Below are 16,300 nucleotides of genomic sequence, written 5' to 3'. Positions count from 1 at the left end.
CACTGGAGAAGACCCTGATGCTGGGAAAGACTGAAGGCAAAAGGAGAAGGGGACAGCAGAGGAGGAGATGGTGAGAGAGCATCACTGATGCAACGGACATGAATTTGATTAAACTCCAGGAGACAGTGGAGGACAGGAAGGCCTGGCATGCTATGCCCATGGGGTCACGAAGAGTCAGACATGACTTAACGACTGAACAACAACAACAATCCTCCATTGTCCCTTTTTGCTGGCAGACTCACCCAGAAAATTTTTTTTACTCAGCCTTTTCACTGGAGCTGAAAGACTCTGAGATACTGGGGCTTCCCAGAAAGTTACAAGTCTGGGCGAAGTTCTTTTTCACTCTGCAAGGTGAGAAGCTGACCTGCCCCCAGGGCATCTATCTACCCCCAAGAAACAACAAAGTAAGCAATAATGTCTCTGCCAGCCCCATACAATTCAGCTCTGTTTCCTATTTAAAGGGAGCCACAGAAATGTAAACTTGAGCCTTTTTTTTCCCCTTGAGTGGTTGCTCCGCAATTCCTATTAATTTGAAGAATTGACTGTAAAGGTTGTTTTTCTCTCTTAAAATGTTATAGAGTGAGTTATTTAAATGCTGCTCTTTAACTAAACGGCAGCGTCTCTTCTGCAAGGAAGGCGGAAGGCGAAGCAAAATGCAAAGAGGAAGGTCGTTTTGGCAGCCTGAGGGGCTTAACATTCCTGTTTCATGGACAGGAGCCCTTCATTCTCACCCTGCAAATGGTTTTGAAATGAAGTCAACTGTGTTCAGAAGAAAAGAAAGCCACAAGGTGTCAAAGCCCCCACATGGGCATCTTTAGGAGAACTTGGATCCCATTCTTCTTGGGTCCAGCAGAAAAATAAATGGGAAACTGGTTCTAATCCATTAACTCAGCTAAAATGACAACCACAATTTTCCCCATCCTTCTCATTACTTCCAGCTGGTCATTATAGGAACAGTTTTTTCCTCTTCCCTCCCCCACCCTCTTTCCTTTTGTGCCATTACAGGAATGAATTTAGTGAGGTGGGAACTGTGATTGGATGCAGGACAGAGGGGAGCTATGGAATTTGGAGCTGTGATATAACAAGGAAGAGCATAAGTGTGATACATAACTAGTCTGCCAAAGAGAGGATTGAAAGCTTCATCTTCTTTTTATATAAAAAAAGTCTTGCTTGAAGCAGTGGCTTGGACTCATCTTTTTTTTTTTTTTTTAAGGTCTGGAATTATAAGGAAGGATAAGGCACTGTGAAATTGCCATGCACTAAAGTCAAACTATTTCATTTTTATTTTCTCTCCTTTGAAGGAGAGATGGATTAAGAGATTGTGGCTGGACACATGCATCAAACTAAGTCATGACATGGATTTTGGGGTTTTGGATTAGCATGGAAACCCAGCCAATCTGGTTTGCCAATGATTGCCTACATATGTTGCAGGCAATTGGTGGCATTGCAGCTGAAGTGGAACTTTGTTGTTTTTTATTTGTCTAGTCGCTTCCAACTCTTCGTGACTTCATGGGCCAGCCCACGCCAGAGCTTCCTGCCGGTTGTCAACACCCCCAGCTCCCCCAGGGACGAGTCCGTCACCTCTAGAATATCATCCATCCATCTTGCCCTTGGTCGGCCCCTCTTCCTTTTGCCCTCCACTCTCCCCAGCATCAGCATCTTCTCCAGGCTACCCTGTCTTCTCATTATGTGGCCAAAGTATTTTAGTTTTGCCTTTAATATCATTCCCGCAAGTGAGCAGTCTGGCTTTATTTCCTGGAGTATGGACTGGTTTGATCTTCGGTGCTGGAAATTTGTCAACACCAGAAGTACCATGGGGTCCTTCTCATGGCACAATGAAAGTGTGAACCTGCCCAGGATCAATTCAAAATCCTGGCCTGACATTCTAGCCCTTGCAAAATCTCCCTATGCTTCATAATACTCCTATAGTTCCTTCTTCTAATTCTCAGCAAGTACCTACTTTCTCCATTTCTAATTACTACAGGGGGGTGTTTGTGCAAAGCTTTTCCATCTCTTGGGTGTGACACTCAACCGATGTTGGAAACAGATGGTCATCGGGAGGGGGGATTTTATTCTTGTGGAAGGCAGCACAACTGTTAATGGGGGGGGGGGGTCCCAACAGTCTAATATTAATTGGAGGGGAATTAAATAACAGTTTCTCTGCTTTCCAGAAAGCAAAATCAGTCTATTTAGGGGGGCAGAAATTTCAAACTGTGTTCCAGGAATCCTGGGATTCATAAGGGTTCCTCAGTAAGAAGAACAGGAATGGCAGAGAAGGTCCTACTTCCTTTTCATATTGTCTCACTTCCAAGTGACGGCTGTATATCAGTCTTTAACCATTCAAAAGCAGTCTTGGCAAGAGGCTGTAGAAGACCAGCTGGAAAGAATTTGTAGATTGGATAAGTTTTCTTGGGGAGTTCCTTGGTGGACAAGTCAGTATGGGAAAAGGCAACTGAAGGGACAGATGAAGGCTTAGCTGAAAAACCCATCCCATTTTTACTTGGGGAAATGGCAAAAAAATGGGAAAAGACGTTTCATTGAATGTACGAGTGGAATATTGAGCAGGGATTGACGGTGATGTACGAAGAATAATTCTGGGGGAAAGATGGTACCCATTGAAAGCCTCTTGGAAAGATGGTCTGTTATGACAGACCAAAGAAAAATGATACTAAAATGCTACCGGTAGTAAAAAAAATACAATTGCAAGAAAACCAGTAGTGGGAAAACACAAACTATGACCTCTTTCATCCCCAAATGACCCAAATTTCAATCAAATGTTATGCCCGTAAGACATTTAGATCTACTAAAACCTCTGAAAACTTCTACTCTGCAGCATAATTAACTAACTAAATAATAAGGAAACCTAGATACTTCCCTTTCCATTGCTAGCCCTCATAAAAAAGGTCAGCCAACTAAATTCATCTCAATATGTGGACAGATGCCAGACCGTGTGTTGAACTTTCTTTCCCTCCTTCTCTTTTATTGTGATTAATCGTATCCCCCCTGCCGCTTTCACTTGCATCCTTTTAAAGCACTTTCCCATATTTTGGATCAGAGACAGGAGGAGGAGGAGGAGGAGGAGGAGGAGGAGGAGGAAAGAACCATTAAAGAAAAGTGTAAACTCTTCCTGTACAAAAACTAGGAATACTCTCCCATGATCCTTATCCACAGTTTGCATTTTTTTTAAGGGAAAACCTTACCGTACAACGTATTGTGGAAATGTCTTTAAGTCCAAGACAGCTTCATGCCAAGTAGACTGAGTTGATGGTTGAGAGGAGAAGCAGACTAATGGTAGGGCCAGCCCTGGCTGAGATAACAGGACTTCCCACACTGCTCATCTTGCAGTGAAGGATAGAACGGCATGTGGAACTTCTACAATCAATGGAATAATCTCAGGATTTGGATGGGCCTTCCCAGGTAAGATACAAGAGACCACATCTTGGGACTAAGACTTAGAAGAGAATGTCTGTAGCTCAAGGTTGAACTATGGAGTACTTGGTGCTCTCTGAGCCTGGTTGTTTTCTTGCAGACGTTTCATTACCCAACTAGGTCACATCATCACTGATGATCAGTGAGCACTGATGATGCTACCTAGGTAGGTAACACCATCAGTGGCACGAATCTGTCTTTTTCATGCTTGGCATGAAGCTGTCTTGGACTCAACCTCAGCAACTTTAAGATATGTGGACTTCAACTCCCAGAATTTGCCAGCACTATGTAGAAGACTGAAATCAATGTGGTCCAAAATGCTGGGTAATGAAACATCTGCAAGCAAATAACCAAGCTCAGAGAGCACCAGGGACTCCACTGAGACTTAGACTTGACCATTAATAGTCTTCTTGGCTATGGGGTGTTTTTTAATCTGGCTTTCATTCTATAACATAATGGTTCCTAGCCCCTTCCACAGCTTCTCTGTACCCCCTACCTGATAATTGAGTCCAGTCTCAGGTGGCAGATGATGCTGAAGCTGAAATCAAGACATGTAAGTTCTTAGCAAAGCCATTTGGCTTCTCATATTCCCCATGTTGTTTTCATGGTGCTTATAGATCTGTTCCAGAATTTTCCTAGGTAATTAATGAAAATGTTGAAGAGTGCTGGACTCTGGACCAGACCCTGTGGCATCTCTCTTGAGCAGCACTGTCATATGGTCCTCATTAAGAGGAACTGCAAAAGCAATACTTCTCACAGTATTTACAAATACAAACCACATGGCCAAACCCTTATAATATAGCCTGAATGTCGATGCTCCGGGTTTGGCTTTGGCTTCAGTTATTTTATTTTATTTGAAATATGAACCAGGCAAAAGAATTTCAGCCTAAATGCTTGTTCCAGTCCATTATTTTTCACCCTCTGAAGTTTTCAAAAGCAAAGGGGAAGCTTAAATATGGAACGCAAGATCCACCCACAAAGAGAGAACTTCATGTTTTGACAAATCAGCAAAAGATGAGGAATTAATTAACCTGGGTTTTCTCTCTCCTTTTGTCTGTCCTTTCCTTTAATTAAAAACAAAACAAAAACAATCAAATACCAAAAAAAACCACCCTATTAAACTGACCACACCTGTAAAATTTTATACATCTGATACAAAGCTCCTTGCATTTACTGCTCAGCTTGGGCTGATCAATACGGTTATCTACCTGTCAATTTTCTATACTCTTTAATCCAGAAAGAGAGCAGGTCTGTGTGTGGATAGATATATCTTGCCGAGGTAGTACTAATCAATATATCCTGTGATAACAGGATGATTTGAAATGCATGTAACAAAAGCTTATCATTTCCCTGTACACTGAACCTGTCAAAACATTTTTCTTAGAAGGAATGCCAAGAGAAGATTCCATCCTTCATCCTTTAAGTGGGTGGCGACAAATGATACGGGACTTCTGCTGTTGCCAACATTGCTCAGAACCTGACTGCTTCTTATAGATGATGTGTTGCTCTGGCTTTACTGCCCCCCCCCCCCCCCCAAGAACAAAGAAGCAAGAAGGATATCTGGGCATTTCCATGGGCATTTGCAAGCATTCATCTGTGCTTTCCTTGCACAAGAAAGGAATATGATGCACCTTGTTCAAGAGAAGAAGCCATGTGATTGGCCCAGGTGAGGTGTTTCTCAGAACTTTGAATCACTTCACTGTCTCTTCTGAGACTTGTAAAAGTTGTAGAACAGTGTTTCTCAACCTCAGCAACTTCAAGATGTGTGGACTTCAATTCTCAGAATTCTGAGAATTCTGGTAGCTGAAGTCCACACATCTTAAAATTGTTGGGGTTGAGAAACATTGCTGTAGAAGATTGAAAGCAATGTGGTCCAAAATGCTGGACTGAAGTTCAGGTGCTCCCTTAAGGAACCCGATATGAAAATTTAACTCCAGAATTCCCCAGAAGTGGGGGAAAAATATTTTCTTTAATCCCTTGGCTTTGTCATTCGCACTCCATGGTCAGGTTAAAAATTTGAAGCAATGTGTAAGCATCTGAGCCCTAAAAGGCTAAAAATGCACTTAAGTGTATCAAGATTGTATATTTCAACCTAGAAACCAATGGATGAAAATCTTGAGATCTATCTCTCTGTCTCTGTCTCTGTCTTAAAAGACGTATATAGCTGTCCATATTGTAATACAACTAAAACTCTGACCTGTTCAAGGATGCGTATTAGCATTTAGTGGGGCAACCCCTATTGAGAATTAAGTTGCAATCACATGGTGGAACAGATCCTAGATTAAAAGCATTGCATGCCTCCATTTGAATCAGGGGGTGCTATGGTGAACTTCCTTGCAGATTCTCAACATTTTCCTCCCCTGGGGGAAAACAAGAGATCTGTTTTTCTACCTTACTCTCTGGATGCATCAGAACTCCTTTGGAATTTCTCTTGGGGGAAGTGTTGCATTTCTTTTACTGTTGAAGAGATTCCCCCACTGCAGAAAAGCCACACACCAGTGCAAATCTATTTACAGCAGAAATCTATTTTCTTTCTCTGCTCCATGTTCTTTGGATCCAGCCCCGATACTGTCATTAACCTGGGTTATGCAATGCAGGAAACACCCCTCAGTGTTCTGCTCTATCTTGACTTCAATCTGCATGTTCAATTTTTTTAACAGGGTTGGGTGTTTTTTTTTTAATAGACAAGAAGAGCAAACAGATTCATCTGCCTTTGCAATCTCATTATTTTCTTTGCATGCAATTATTTTCTTGCCAAACAATAGCGGTGACAAATTGCAACAGACTCCTCCAGCAGATTTTTAACCCAAGGTAAAAATAAACAGAAACATCTGTATAGCAATCATGTACAAAGCTATGTTCATTAACAAATACATTTTTCTAATAAACCACCATCTGCAAGTAACCCTCAGCTTCAACTTGATATAAATAGGTCTTTTCTCCAGTTTTCAGATGCTGTTCCCAGAACATTTTCCAATCTCTCCTGCAAAACACATCTGTCTTTGTTAGTCTTTGGAATGTTAATAAATAATGGTGAGGGATTTTCCCCTTTCCCTTCTTCTTTAAAGCAGTCAGACAAATTACAGACTCAAAACAATTATTCCCAGAGGTGACGGGAGAGCTGACATTAGCCATAAGACACCTTTAGAATATACCTTTGCTTGTATTTGGTATAAAAATATATTGTTGGCTCTGAAAGAGATGTTTGGGGAACTCTGGATTGGCCCTGTTATTTTGTTCTGCTTCTGATCTGCACAGTCTTGCCAAGGAAGTCTCAAAACCTAAATACATCACATTTGCTTTGGACTTGGTATTTAGTCTGGGCAGATGTGAGAAAATGTCAGGCTTTGCACCACGGCAGTCCAACATCCAAGGAAAAATCTATATACAGCCTGGCAAGTTTTTATTTGTTTTGTCCTAGGATAGAAGAAGGGCTGGGTTGGGTGCTGACCTCAGAGCTTAACCATCAGGAATCCTTCAGCAAGCCTTAGAGTTGTGCAAATATTTGATTCAAAGGCATGATCTGAAGGCAATCCCACTGAACTGGTGAATTAAATTCCCAAATCAAAATGTCGATTGGAATCGCCAAATCAAAGCAAATCCCTCTATGTTAATTTGAAAGGATTAGATGTTTCTGCATAGATGCAAAAACAGCTTTTTCCAAGTCAGTTCATAAATCTGAATGGAATCTTGCATGGAATGTCCCTTGGAGATGCTTCCAATGGGAACTGTTTATGCATAAATATGTATAGGATTGGTACTCCGTTTCTCCTCCACAGAAATACAAAAATATTGCTATATTTCACATGGCTTCATATTTTTAATTTCTGTTTGAAGTTTGCTACTCATTCAGCATTTCTAATACCATCCTTGTAATGAATCCTATTAAATGTTTTGCCTTAGCAGCAAAAAATACATGTAATGCTATCTTTAATCAGAAAGCCAAATGCATTGATCACCAACACAGCCTTTTAGGATCAGGCAATAAGAATAAGAGGATATACATTCTAACACACACATACACCCACAGAGACAGAGAGAGAAGAGGCTCTGGAAAATGAACAATTCCCAAAACCCAGTCTTCCTTTTAGCGGATATGTGCAAAAGGTAGGCAGATAGCAAGTTGTTTGTGACATTAGTGTAGGTCAGTTTCACAAAGCATGTGCAGACTGACACACAATGTATCAGATAGTGCCTTGACTATCCCTGATCCCATGTCTTACTTTATTTTTTTCAGACAGGCAACAAACACTGACTTGATGTCAAACTTCTTTGATATTTACAAATGGAAAGAAATGCCGATTCGTGAGACCCTGGTTCACTTTAATTCCCCAACTGTTCACTGTTACATCTGGTTCTTACCTTTCAGTTATAAACAGGGCGTTCATTTGCCCTGCCAGAACATCTTGTTCTCCATGAATCTAAAACCAAAAGCAATTTCTTGGATTTCACTGCAGACAATATTACTAATGGTTCACTATATACTTTTGCCTTGGACAACATCTGATCTCCCCACTTCTCCTTCTCGGAAATACTTGGAACAAGGTTCTTTAAAGTCACACCAGTTATGAACCATGAGATGTAGTGGAAAGAAAGCCAGTTTCAAGAGCAAAAACCACCACAAGCAGGTCTGAACTGAGCAGTCCAGCTGTACACTTAAGTCATGGTCAACTAGAATCAACTCTCAGCGATCCTCCACTCCAGAAAGGGCATGCAATTTTATTCCACGGAAAGCCCACAGTGACCCTATCTGGATCAGGGCCACCGCATGCAAGGATGCGCTGGTGTTCTTTTTAGCAAAACTGCAATTGGTGTCAACAGAGAACTCAAGGAACTAGCTCCTGTGTAGGAAGGGTAGCTTAAAGACAAAACAAAACAGAGATTGGATAAGAGGAAGGACAAAGCCCACAATACATTTACAATAAATAAATAAAACCAGGAAGGTGTCTTCCACTGGTTTTTGTCCTATAAAGCCAAGAAAAATGACAGAAGATGATATATTGGAAAGGCAATAGTATGGGGGAGAAAAATGGGCCAGAAAACGTAACACTTACTTCACTCATTTGGGGAATTGCAAGCTTTGGTAGTTTATTCTTTGAACTGGATCCACTGGTTTTCCCCTCCAGCAGAATTCCAAAGGATTGGTTCCCATAGACACCTTCCATTTCTATTGGTGGTTTTAATTCTGGAGAATCATTTGGAACCTGGTCCTGGCCATCCATAGGCCTAACATAAGCAGTGGGTTTCTGCTGGGTCATGCTGCTCTTACAGTGAAGTCCAGGAGGAAAGTTCTGGTTGGAAAGGTTGTTACTGGCAGACAGCAAGGATGTAGAAGGGAGAGGAGATCCATGGCTCAGGAAGTCAAGATCCACTGGAGACTTTGAATGGGTGGGTTCTTTGTATGAGTGCTCTGCCGTGGTGGACTTGGAATGATTATGCCTCCTTGAGTGAGAAGATGAAGGTGGTGTGTTGGCTTCCTCCCCTCCTCCAGTTTTCTGGGGCTCATTCTGGCAGGTATAGAGGTCCTCATACCTGCCTTGGGCCGGCTCATGAGATGAGCTATGTTTGGTCCGATTTGGCTGGCTGCTAGGTTGGCTTGGCTGGCCACCATTCGAGCTGTGGTTGCTCCGGGACCAGTCAGTCCTGGATTTTCTGTTGCTCTGGTGGCTATGCAGCAAACTTGGATTGGACGACAGGGAAGTTGGGGGAGGCATCGCAGTTGAGGCGTTCCCACCAATCTGGTGGGGTGTGATCATCCGGTTCCTTTGCTCCGGGAAAAAGCTCGGCTCATTTTTATCTCCTGTGGTTTGTGGCACAGGATTCTTTGGGATGCCTACAAGGTGACTCTGGTTGGAATGGTTTGTCAGCAGGTCCTTCATCTCATCGTAATTTCCCAATGTGTTCTGGACACGGTTGGCAAGAGCATCACCTTTGCTGGTCTAAAACATCAAAGGACACCAGTGTTAAGAAATGTGACACGTGAGCAGAGGTAGGACAAGGCAAGAAAGGAAAGGATCTGACTTTTTTCAGCCCATAATGTCTAAATGCATTCTAAAAAAGACTCCATTCCTTGAAATTTTTCTTTCTCCTGAATTTCAATGGTGGGCATTAAGAAAGGTCTTGCATTTCCATGCCAGTTCCTCCAAACCATTATGGGCACATTCTTAAGCCTTCATTTATCTGAAATATTTCCAAGTCAATGTTATGGACCGAGAACTTCTCCAGGGTGTCTTAAAAGAATAAAATCACATATAATCAAAATGATATCAAAACAACCAACATTAATAAAATCAATAAGCCCTGGTAATTAAAATCCCACTCCCGTAATAAAAATAGAGTGAGTTGCAGTTAAAACGTGGAACAGACCATTTAAGCCTCTTCAAGGAATGGTTAACATTCGCTGTCACAGATGACAGAGAGACCCCAAAAGGCAACCTGTCCAAAGGGCTGAGTCTACTGCAAAAGAGGTTCTTGTCCTGTCCATTAGTCAACTGCAGATCCCTCAAAGGAAAAGGTACCCAAGAAGGGTGCCTGTTAGTGATCTTAAGGGAATGCCATGAAGATGGATGAGAGGAATCCTCTTATATTTCCCCCCTCCAGTAACGTTAATCATGACAATACAACTGCAATGGTGTGTGGTGGTGAAGGAGCTGGACTGAGGCCAGAGAGAAGTGAGTTCAAGTTCCCAGCCAATTATGGAAGCTGGGTGGATGACTTTGGGGCAACCACTTTCTCTCAACCTAGCTGTTATCAGGCTGAAATGGAGAAACACCCTTGGGTCTTTTGCCTTGAGCCTCCATGGGCAAAGAGGGATATAAAAGCAGTAATAAATCAAACAACAGCTTCCTTTCCTCTCTAGAAGCTATCACTGAGGCTACAGGAGGGTGCCTTGGCTGTGGGTCACCAGGAAACCCACCAGGAAGATGGCCCCATGGGTACTGAAGGTGGCAAAGTGATTTCCCTCCATGGACCCAACATGGATGGACTTGATATTTTAAAAATGGGGATGCCATTCATTGAGAATATTGTTTTGGCCCCCATTTCAACTAGCCAATCAGCCTGGCAGGTTGAAAATGATCATCCACTCGCCACAAAGTAAGCATTGCCTGCCAGCTCACCAAGAACCTTTGCATGATCATCTAAGAAGGAAGAGACAATTGTAGGAGAATGGTACAAAGCTCTCAGCTCCCTATTCTGTAAAGCGGTGGGGGTCAAAGTAATTGCTGACTAACTTTTCCTGGCATTGTGATGAATAGCAGTTTCAAACGTCCTTTTTTGTTGTTCTGAGTTGCCCTGGACTACTAAGATGTGATTCTGGGTGCTTTTTGGCCTGCGTCCAGCTTGGTTACTCAATAATTTCTCCCAAAATGAGCATTTAGGAGGGCTTTAAAAAAATCAAAGAAAGATATAAATACAGTTCTCAGCTGTATTTGCAAAACTCAATCTCCTTTATTTTCTGGAACCACACAGCATGTGTTTTTTGCAAATCAATGATTCACAGTCACTTTCTGTAAAGCACAGCAATTATTAGGCAAATTCTGACTCATTTTTGGCATTATTGTGTTTTCATCCTCTATGCACTTCGACTCAATTTCCTAGTTTTTATCTGCTGCTTCTCTTTTTCCCTCTCCTTTTCTGAAAGTGCATTTAAAAGATGGGACATTTGTCCACAGATAATACCCTTACCACATGGTTACCGTTCAGTCGAGCAATAAAACTACATCTGAGCAATTGGTGGAACAATGGCCGTAAAAGAAAGATGACGGTTTACTGGAAGACACTCCATTTGTAACAGTTTGTGGAGGAAGAAGGAAACCAGCCTTGCAAAACTTTGATAACACAATTCTTCTAATAAATATGTTCCTCCAGGGTACGGTTGAAGTAGTTCTTATGCATTTTTCTTTGTTTTTGTAAATAAGGAAAACAATCAAGTCTTAATCGAACACTCCTTTGGATTGTGCTGATACAAAGATGCATCACAGGGAGGCTGGTGTCCTTACCATGCATAGCATTTCTTCAGGACATGAGAACAATTGTGAAGGAGAAAGCCCTAATATTGGGCAGTAGACTCAGGAAGCATTTGCTAAGGATGGTGGGCAGAGTGGGGAAGTGTTGAAAGACAGAGCTGTGTACAAAGAAGGGCATACCCTGCATCTTCCAAGCATCTTCCCACAGGGGCGGCTTGGGAATAATGTCCAGTTGTTGATCTTGTGGAACAATCCAACCACCAGCCCCGTCAGCTCCTGCATTCATGGCGATGGCAAGGATGCTATGGAGTTGTCTTCTTTAGGCAGCAAAACATCTCAGAATGGCGCTGGAGAATGCTTGGTGGACACCCTAATCCAAACTCGGCTGATTTTGAAAGACCTAAGCAGGACTGGATCTGGTTATTATTTTGATGGGGGACCATGAGGGAATTCTCATGAAAATCCTCATGAAAGCCGGCTGGGTGACCTTGGGCCAGTCCCTCTCTCTCAGCCCAACTCACTTCACAGGGTTCTTGTTGTGGGGAAAATAGGAGGAGGAAGGAGTATTAGGTGTGTTTGCCACCTTGAGTTATTTATAAAAAATAATAAAGGCGGGATATAAATAAATAAAACCTGGGGTTGTAGGCTAGACTTGGAAGTTGGAGAAAACGTCTCCAAAGAAGGTAGGGACAAATCATTGCTGCCAAGAAAACCATATGGTTCACCAAACTCAATCCAAGGTCAATTCAAACTTGACTACCTTAATGGTTGCTACCAATCAGTGATTGGTACCAAGGGTGGCAAAGTGATTTCCCTTCATCTTGTGGGCAGCAAATTCCATAAATCTTCTAATACACTGCACGAAAGAAGCTTTGCTTTGCTTGGCCGCAGCCCTGATGTGCATCAGGGTGATTGGATGATCCTTTTGTTTGGGGTTGTATATTATTTGCACCACAATGTTTCTGTTGGAGTATAAGGTTTAGGAAATGGGAAGATGGGAGTGGATTGGAGGAGGAAATACGATAGCTGCATGTCTTTTCTTTTTTTTAAGAAATGTTTCCTTCATGGGGTTGTAATCAAGAAGATGCACCCTGGAGCAAATATTTAGAAATTTAATCTATTGTGTAAAGCTAAGAATCATACTGCACAGAAGAAACAGTGTTTTGTTTGGTGTGGTTGGTTTTTTTCCCCCTTAAAGAAGCTTAAGGAGGACATTTTCAGGGCCAAAAAAGTGCATTCCATTTCAGCCAAGAATAAGGTCTTTGTAGCTAGCCCACCTTCGTCAACCCAATACACAATGAACAACGGCCAAAGCCAGCCTTGACTCACTCCCCCTCCTCATTTAACACAAGGAGGTTCCATTGTGTGAAAGGAAGTGGGGTGGGGTGGGGAATTAGGAGTCTAATGCCAAACACTTGTTCACTTGTTCTTCTCCTCTCCAGCCCACCCTGCAGAATGCTGAGACAGCAATTGTGCAAAGGGCCTGGACAGGTTGCTGCCACTCAGAACATTCTGATCCAAAGGACCTCATTACCTTTGCAGGTTTTCAATTGACTGGACTTTCTGAAAAGGAAAAGAAATGGGAAAGCATCCAATTTAACCTGGCAGCATTGCAATCACAAGGACAAATAGAAAGAAGAAGCGGGCCGATGACTTCAATTGATGTAGAGCAAGCAATACGAGGGTTTCGTTTATAAATTAAAAAAAAAAAATGAGTGGCTACACTGGCCCGTGGGGGAAGAGATACCCACCCTAAAGCAGTATCTTTATGGAAGCCAACCAAAATGGCACCAAGAGGATGGGTCCAAGCGACATGTCCAACCCTATTTAATTAACCTCTCTTTGGGGTTTGCACAATCTGTACAGATGCATCGTAAGTGGGCTGTGTTCACGTAACATTCCATGTGGTGGGAATGCAGCTTAACCAGCTGAACTGGTGAAGTGTAGTATGTGAGCACATCCAATGCGTGCCAGCTTTTGAGTGCTCTGGGACTCCTCATAGGCACGATGACAGAAAGCAGGGGCCAGAGAAGCAGTCCCATCATTATGCCAGTGTTTCAGCCGTGTAACATAGACAGAGGGTAGGATATTATTATATAATGATATGAATGTGAACTGGTCTTTGGAGGTGTGGGATCCTATTTCCCACCTTTCTCAGCCTACATAGTCATAATGGGTGTCCAACACCACTGGAAGACATCAAGTTGGAGAAACCAATATTCCAACACTGGCCACAAGTCCACCCTGTGGATGTTTCTACTTGCCAGGATTATGATCTCTATGGGGCTGAGGTACATTGAACATGAGAAGGAAGATGTTGCTTTTCCAAAGAAATGAATGCCAAACGTTGTTTCCAGTGTTGACTTACTTTGTATGGCTCTCCAAAGAGATTAAAGCCAGATGCAAAGAGGTCTTCATCTTGCTGGACTTCTTGGTTTCTCCGTTCCCATTCCTTTCTTTTAAGGGCGTTCCGATCTTGTTCATAGTGACTGCAATTTTATTTTAAAAAAAGAGATAAGCTATTAACCATTTGGTTAAAAATAGGAAAGCATTCCAAAAGGTTCCAGTATAATGATAGTGTTAAAGAAGCTGTCTTGTTTCCTTATGCCTAGATCATGCTTCTTGGACTTCCCTGCTAAAGAATTCCTGGTCTTCCAGATTCTTCCTCTCTCTGTCCCAATATGTCAGTGCCTGGCATAATCCTGCACCCAATTCATCAGACTTTCCCATAATTCCTCCACATTTGGATGTATGTGCCCAGTATAGGCCACAATGATGTCACAGGCATTACTGCATCATCACACAAATGACATAAATGATGGCATTTGCATGATGCATGTAACATCATTTGCCCCTTCTTGCTACCCCCATGGACAACCCATGCCAATTTTGCTTGAATCAGAAATGAACCACTCGACACTTAACACAGCTTGCACCTTTCAATCTTGAGCAGGCAAGCCTCATTGCAGGAAATAAAGAATCAGCCCCAAGATTCAATTAATGACCCTAGAATAATCCATAAAGATCTTCCAAGTTCCCTGTGGCAATCAAGGGCAAGGTAACACAACCACACATTCACAGGACAAAACTGGTCAGAATCCAACAGTGGTTTGGAGTCATATTCCATGCTAAGCCATATATTGTTTTAAGCATGGTTAAAACAAAACATGGTTTTGTTGCGTGTTTATCATTTTAGCCATAAAACTTTCAATAACCCACAATGGCTGGGTTTGCTCAATGGACTAAGACATAAGTTGTGGTTTATAAACCATAATGGCTGAGTTTACATGTTGCACTAAGCCAAGGTGATGCTGATTAAAACTGGGAAGAAAAATGGCAGAATTTTGGCAGTGTCTCTCCAGCCCTTTTTGCAGGTTCTATATTAGTTTTAAGGGTGGAAATAGTATTTTGTCTCTAGGATTCCTTCTGCTCACTCTTCTACTCTTAAAACTTACTGAAAACTTTAAAAAAGCAGTCCATGAAAGACTCATTTTGAACAACTGAGGAGTTTAAAGATAACAGCAGTTTGCTTCTGGGCATCCTTAACACATGGACGGACAGGAGACACACACACCAATTAAGGAAGCAAAAAAATGGCCCAACATTCAGATGACAGTTCTAGTGTCATTATTACATTCCCAGATTATTTATTACAACCATTCAGAAGATCTGGAGATTGCACTGCAGCCCTTGGCCCTCAAACGCTGTCTACTCCTGTTCTGTCAGCCAACACACTGAGCCAACTCCAACATGGTGGCCTAGAGGTTCGCCAACCCTAGTACTGTTTATGCTAGAAGCATTTCTCAAGTCATCCAAGGCTGCGATTCTCTGCCAAACCTTTTACTCCACTCCTTCTAAGGGAAGACACTGAGGATGATTGGGGATGGGGATGCATGGCAACAACTCCATCCAAAAGGACATCTATAGAGTTCCAAGTGGAAACCCCACCATTTTCCATTAACAACATCTGATCAACAGATGAAACAAAGTAGATTAGTTTCTGCTGTTATGGTTTTACTATTTTTGTAGTTTTATTGAGGTTGTGAGCCACCCAGAGTTGTGCTCTATGATGTGTGGCCATACAAATCCAGATAGATAGATAGATAGATAGATAGATAGATAGATAGATAGATAGATAGATAGATAGATAGATAGATAGATAGATAGATAGGATGGCACCTCTTCCATCTCTCTTCTCACTGGCAGCTAACCAGCATCTTTCCTTCCTAGGGAAGCAAATAACCCAAGTTTAGGGAAAGTAAGATTGGCTGAGTGGCACACACCGCTTGGTCTTCCAACATCTCCCTGTGCCCAGCACCTGTAGACTGAAGCAATCACTTCAGTCTGCCTAATAATAGGGATGACCTTGAGGAGCAGGTAGCAGATGACATGCAAGATTTCTGAGACCACAGATTTTTATACTTACTACTATGTTTTATACCACCCTTCCTCTCAGAGGAGCCTAGGATGGTTTACAAACAGCAATAAAACCAGTCTTAAATAAAAGCATGGGTAATAATTCCAACAGTCCTAAAAGACTATAAAAATACTAAAGTGAAAAACAAGGTGGGCGTTAAAAGTACTATTGTAAAGACAGACCGGTCCTGGAATAATTATGCAAATGTGTGGGTATTTCTCTTCCAAAAGAAGATGCAACAGTCAATTTACTTCATGGGGTTGTAATCCCCATGAGGAGACAGTTTTGTAACAGGTATCTGCAATCTCCTTTACCAGTGAAAAGAACCAATTATTCAATGTAAGAAATGGAGAAAGTCTCTGTCGTAATGTATCTGGGGTAAATTGGTTCTACATTGGAAATTGTTCAGTTGCTACCAACAGAAGGCAATGAAGATGGTCTGTGAACTCAACATGGCCTCTTTCCTAAGCCACCATGCTACTGGAAC

The 16,300-nt window shown here is 42.1% G+C and overlaps 1 protein-coding gene across 1 annotated transcript in view; it reads right to left on the bottom strand.

Moving 5' to 3' along the window:
* The window catches only part of AFF2 (ALF transcription elongation factor 2), a 301,401-nt gene that overhangs the window by 208,714 nt on the left and 76,387 nt on the right, over nt 1–16,300 (bottom strand). The window contains exons 2-3 of the mRNA XM_063313787.1: nt 13,765–13,885; nt 8,484–9,368 (exon numbers count right to left, since the gene is read on the bottom strand). Of these exons, the coding sequence (XP_063169857.1) occupies nt 8,484–9,368; nt 13,765–13,885 (1,006 nt within the window). The remainder of the gene's footprint in view (nt 1–8,483; nt 9,369–13,764; nt 13,886–16,300) is intronic.

This window comes from Candoia aspera, chromosome 12 (genome assembly GCF_035149785.1).
Source record: "Candoia aspera isolate rCanAsp1 chromosome 12, rCanAsp1.hap2, whole genome shotgun sequence".
Taxonomy (NCBI): domain Eukaryota; kingdom Metazoa; phylum Chordata; class Lepidosauria; order Squamata; family Boidae; genus Candoia; species Candoia aspera.
This window is presented reverse-complemented; position numbering and strand designations above follow the sequence as displayed.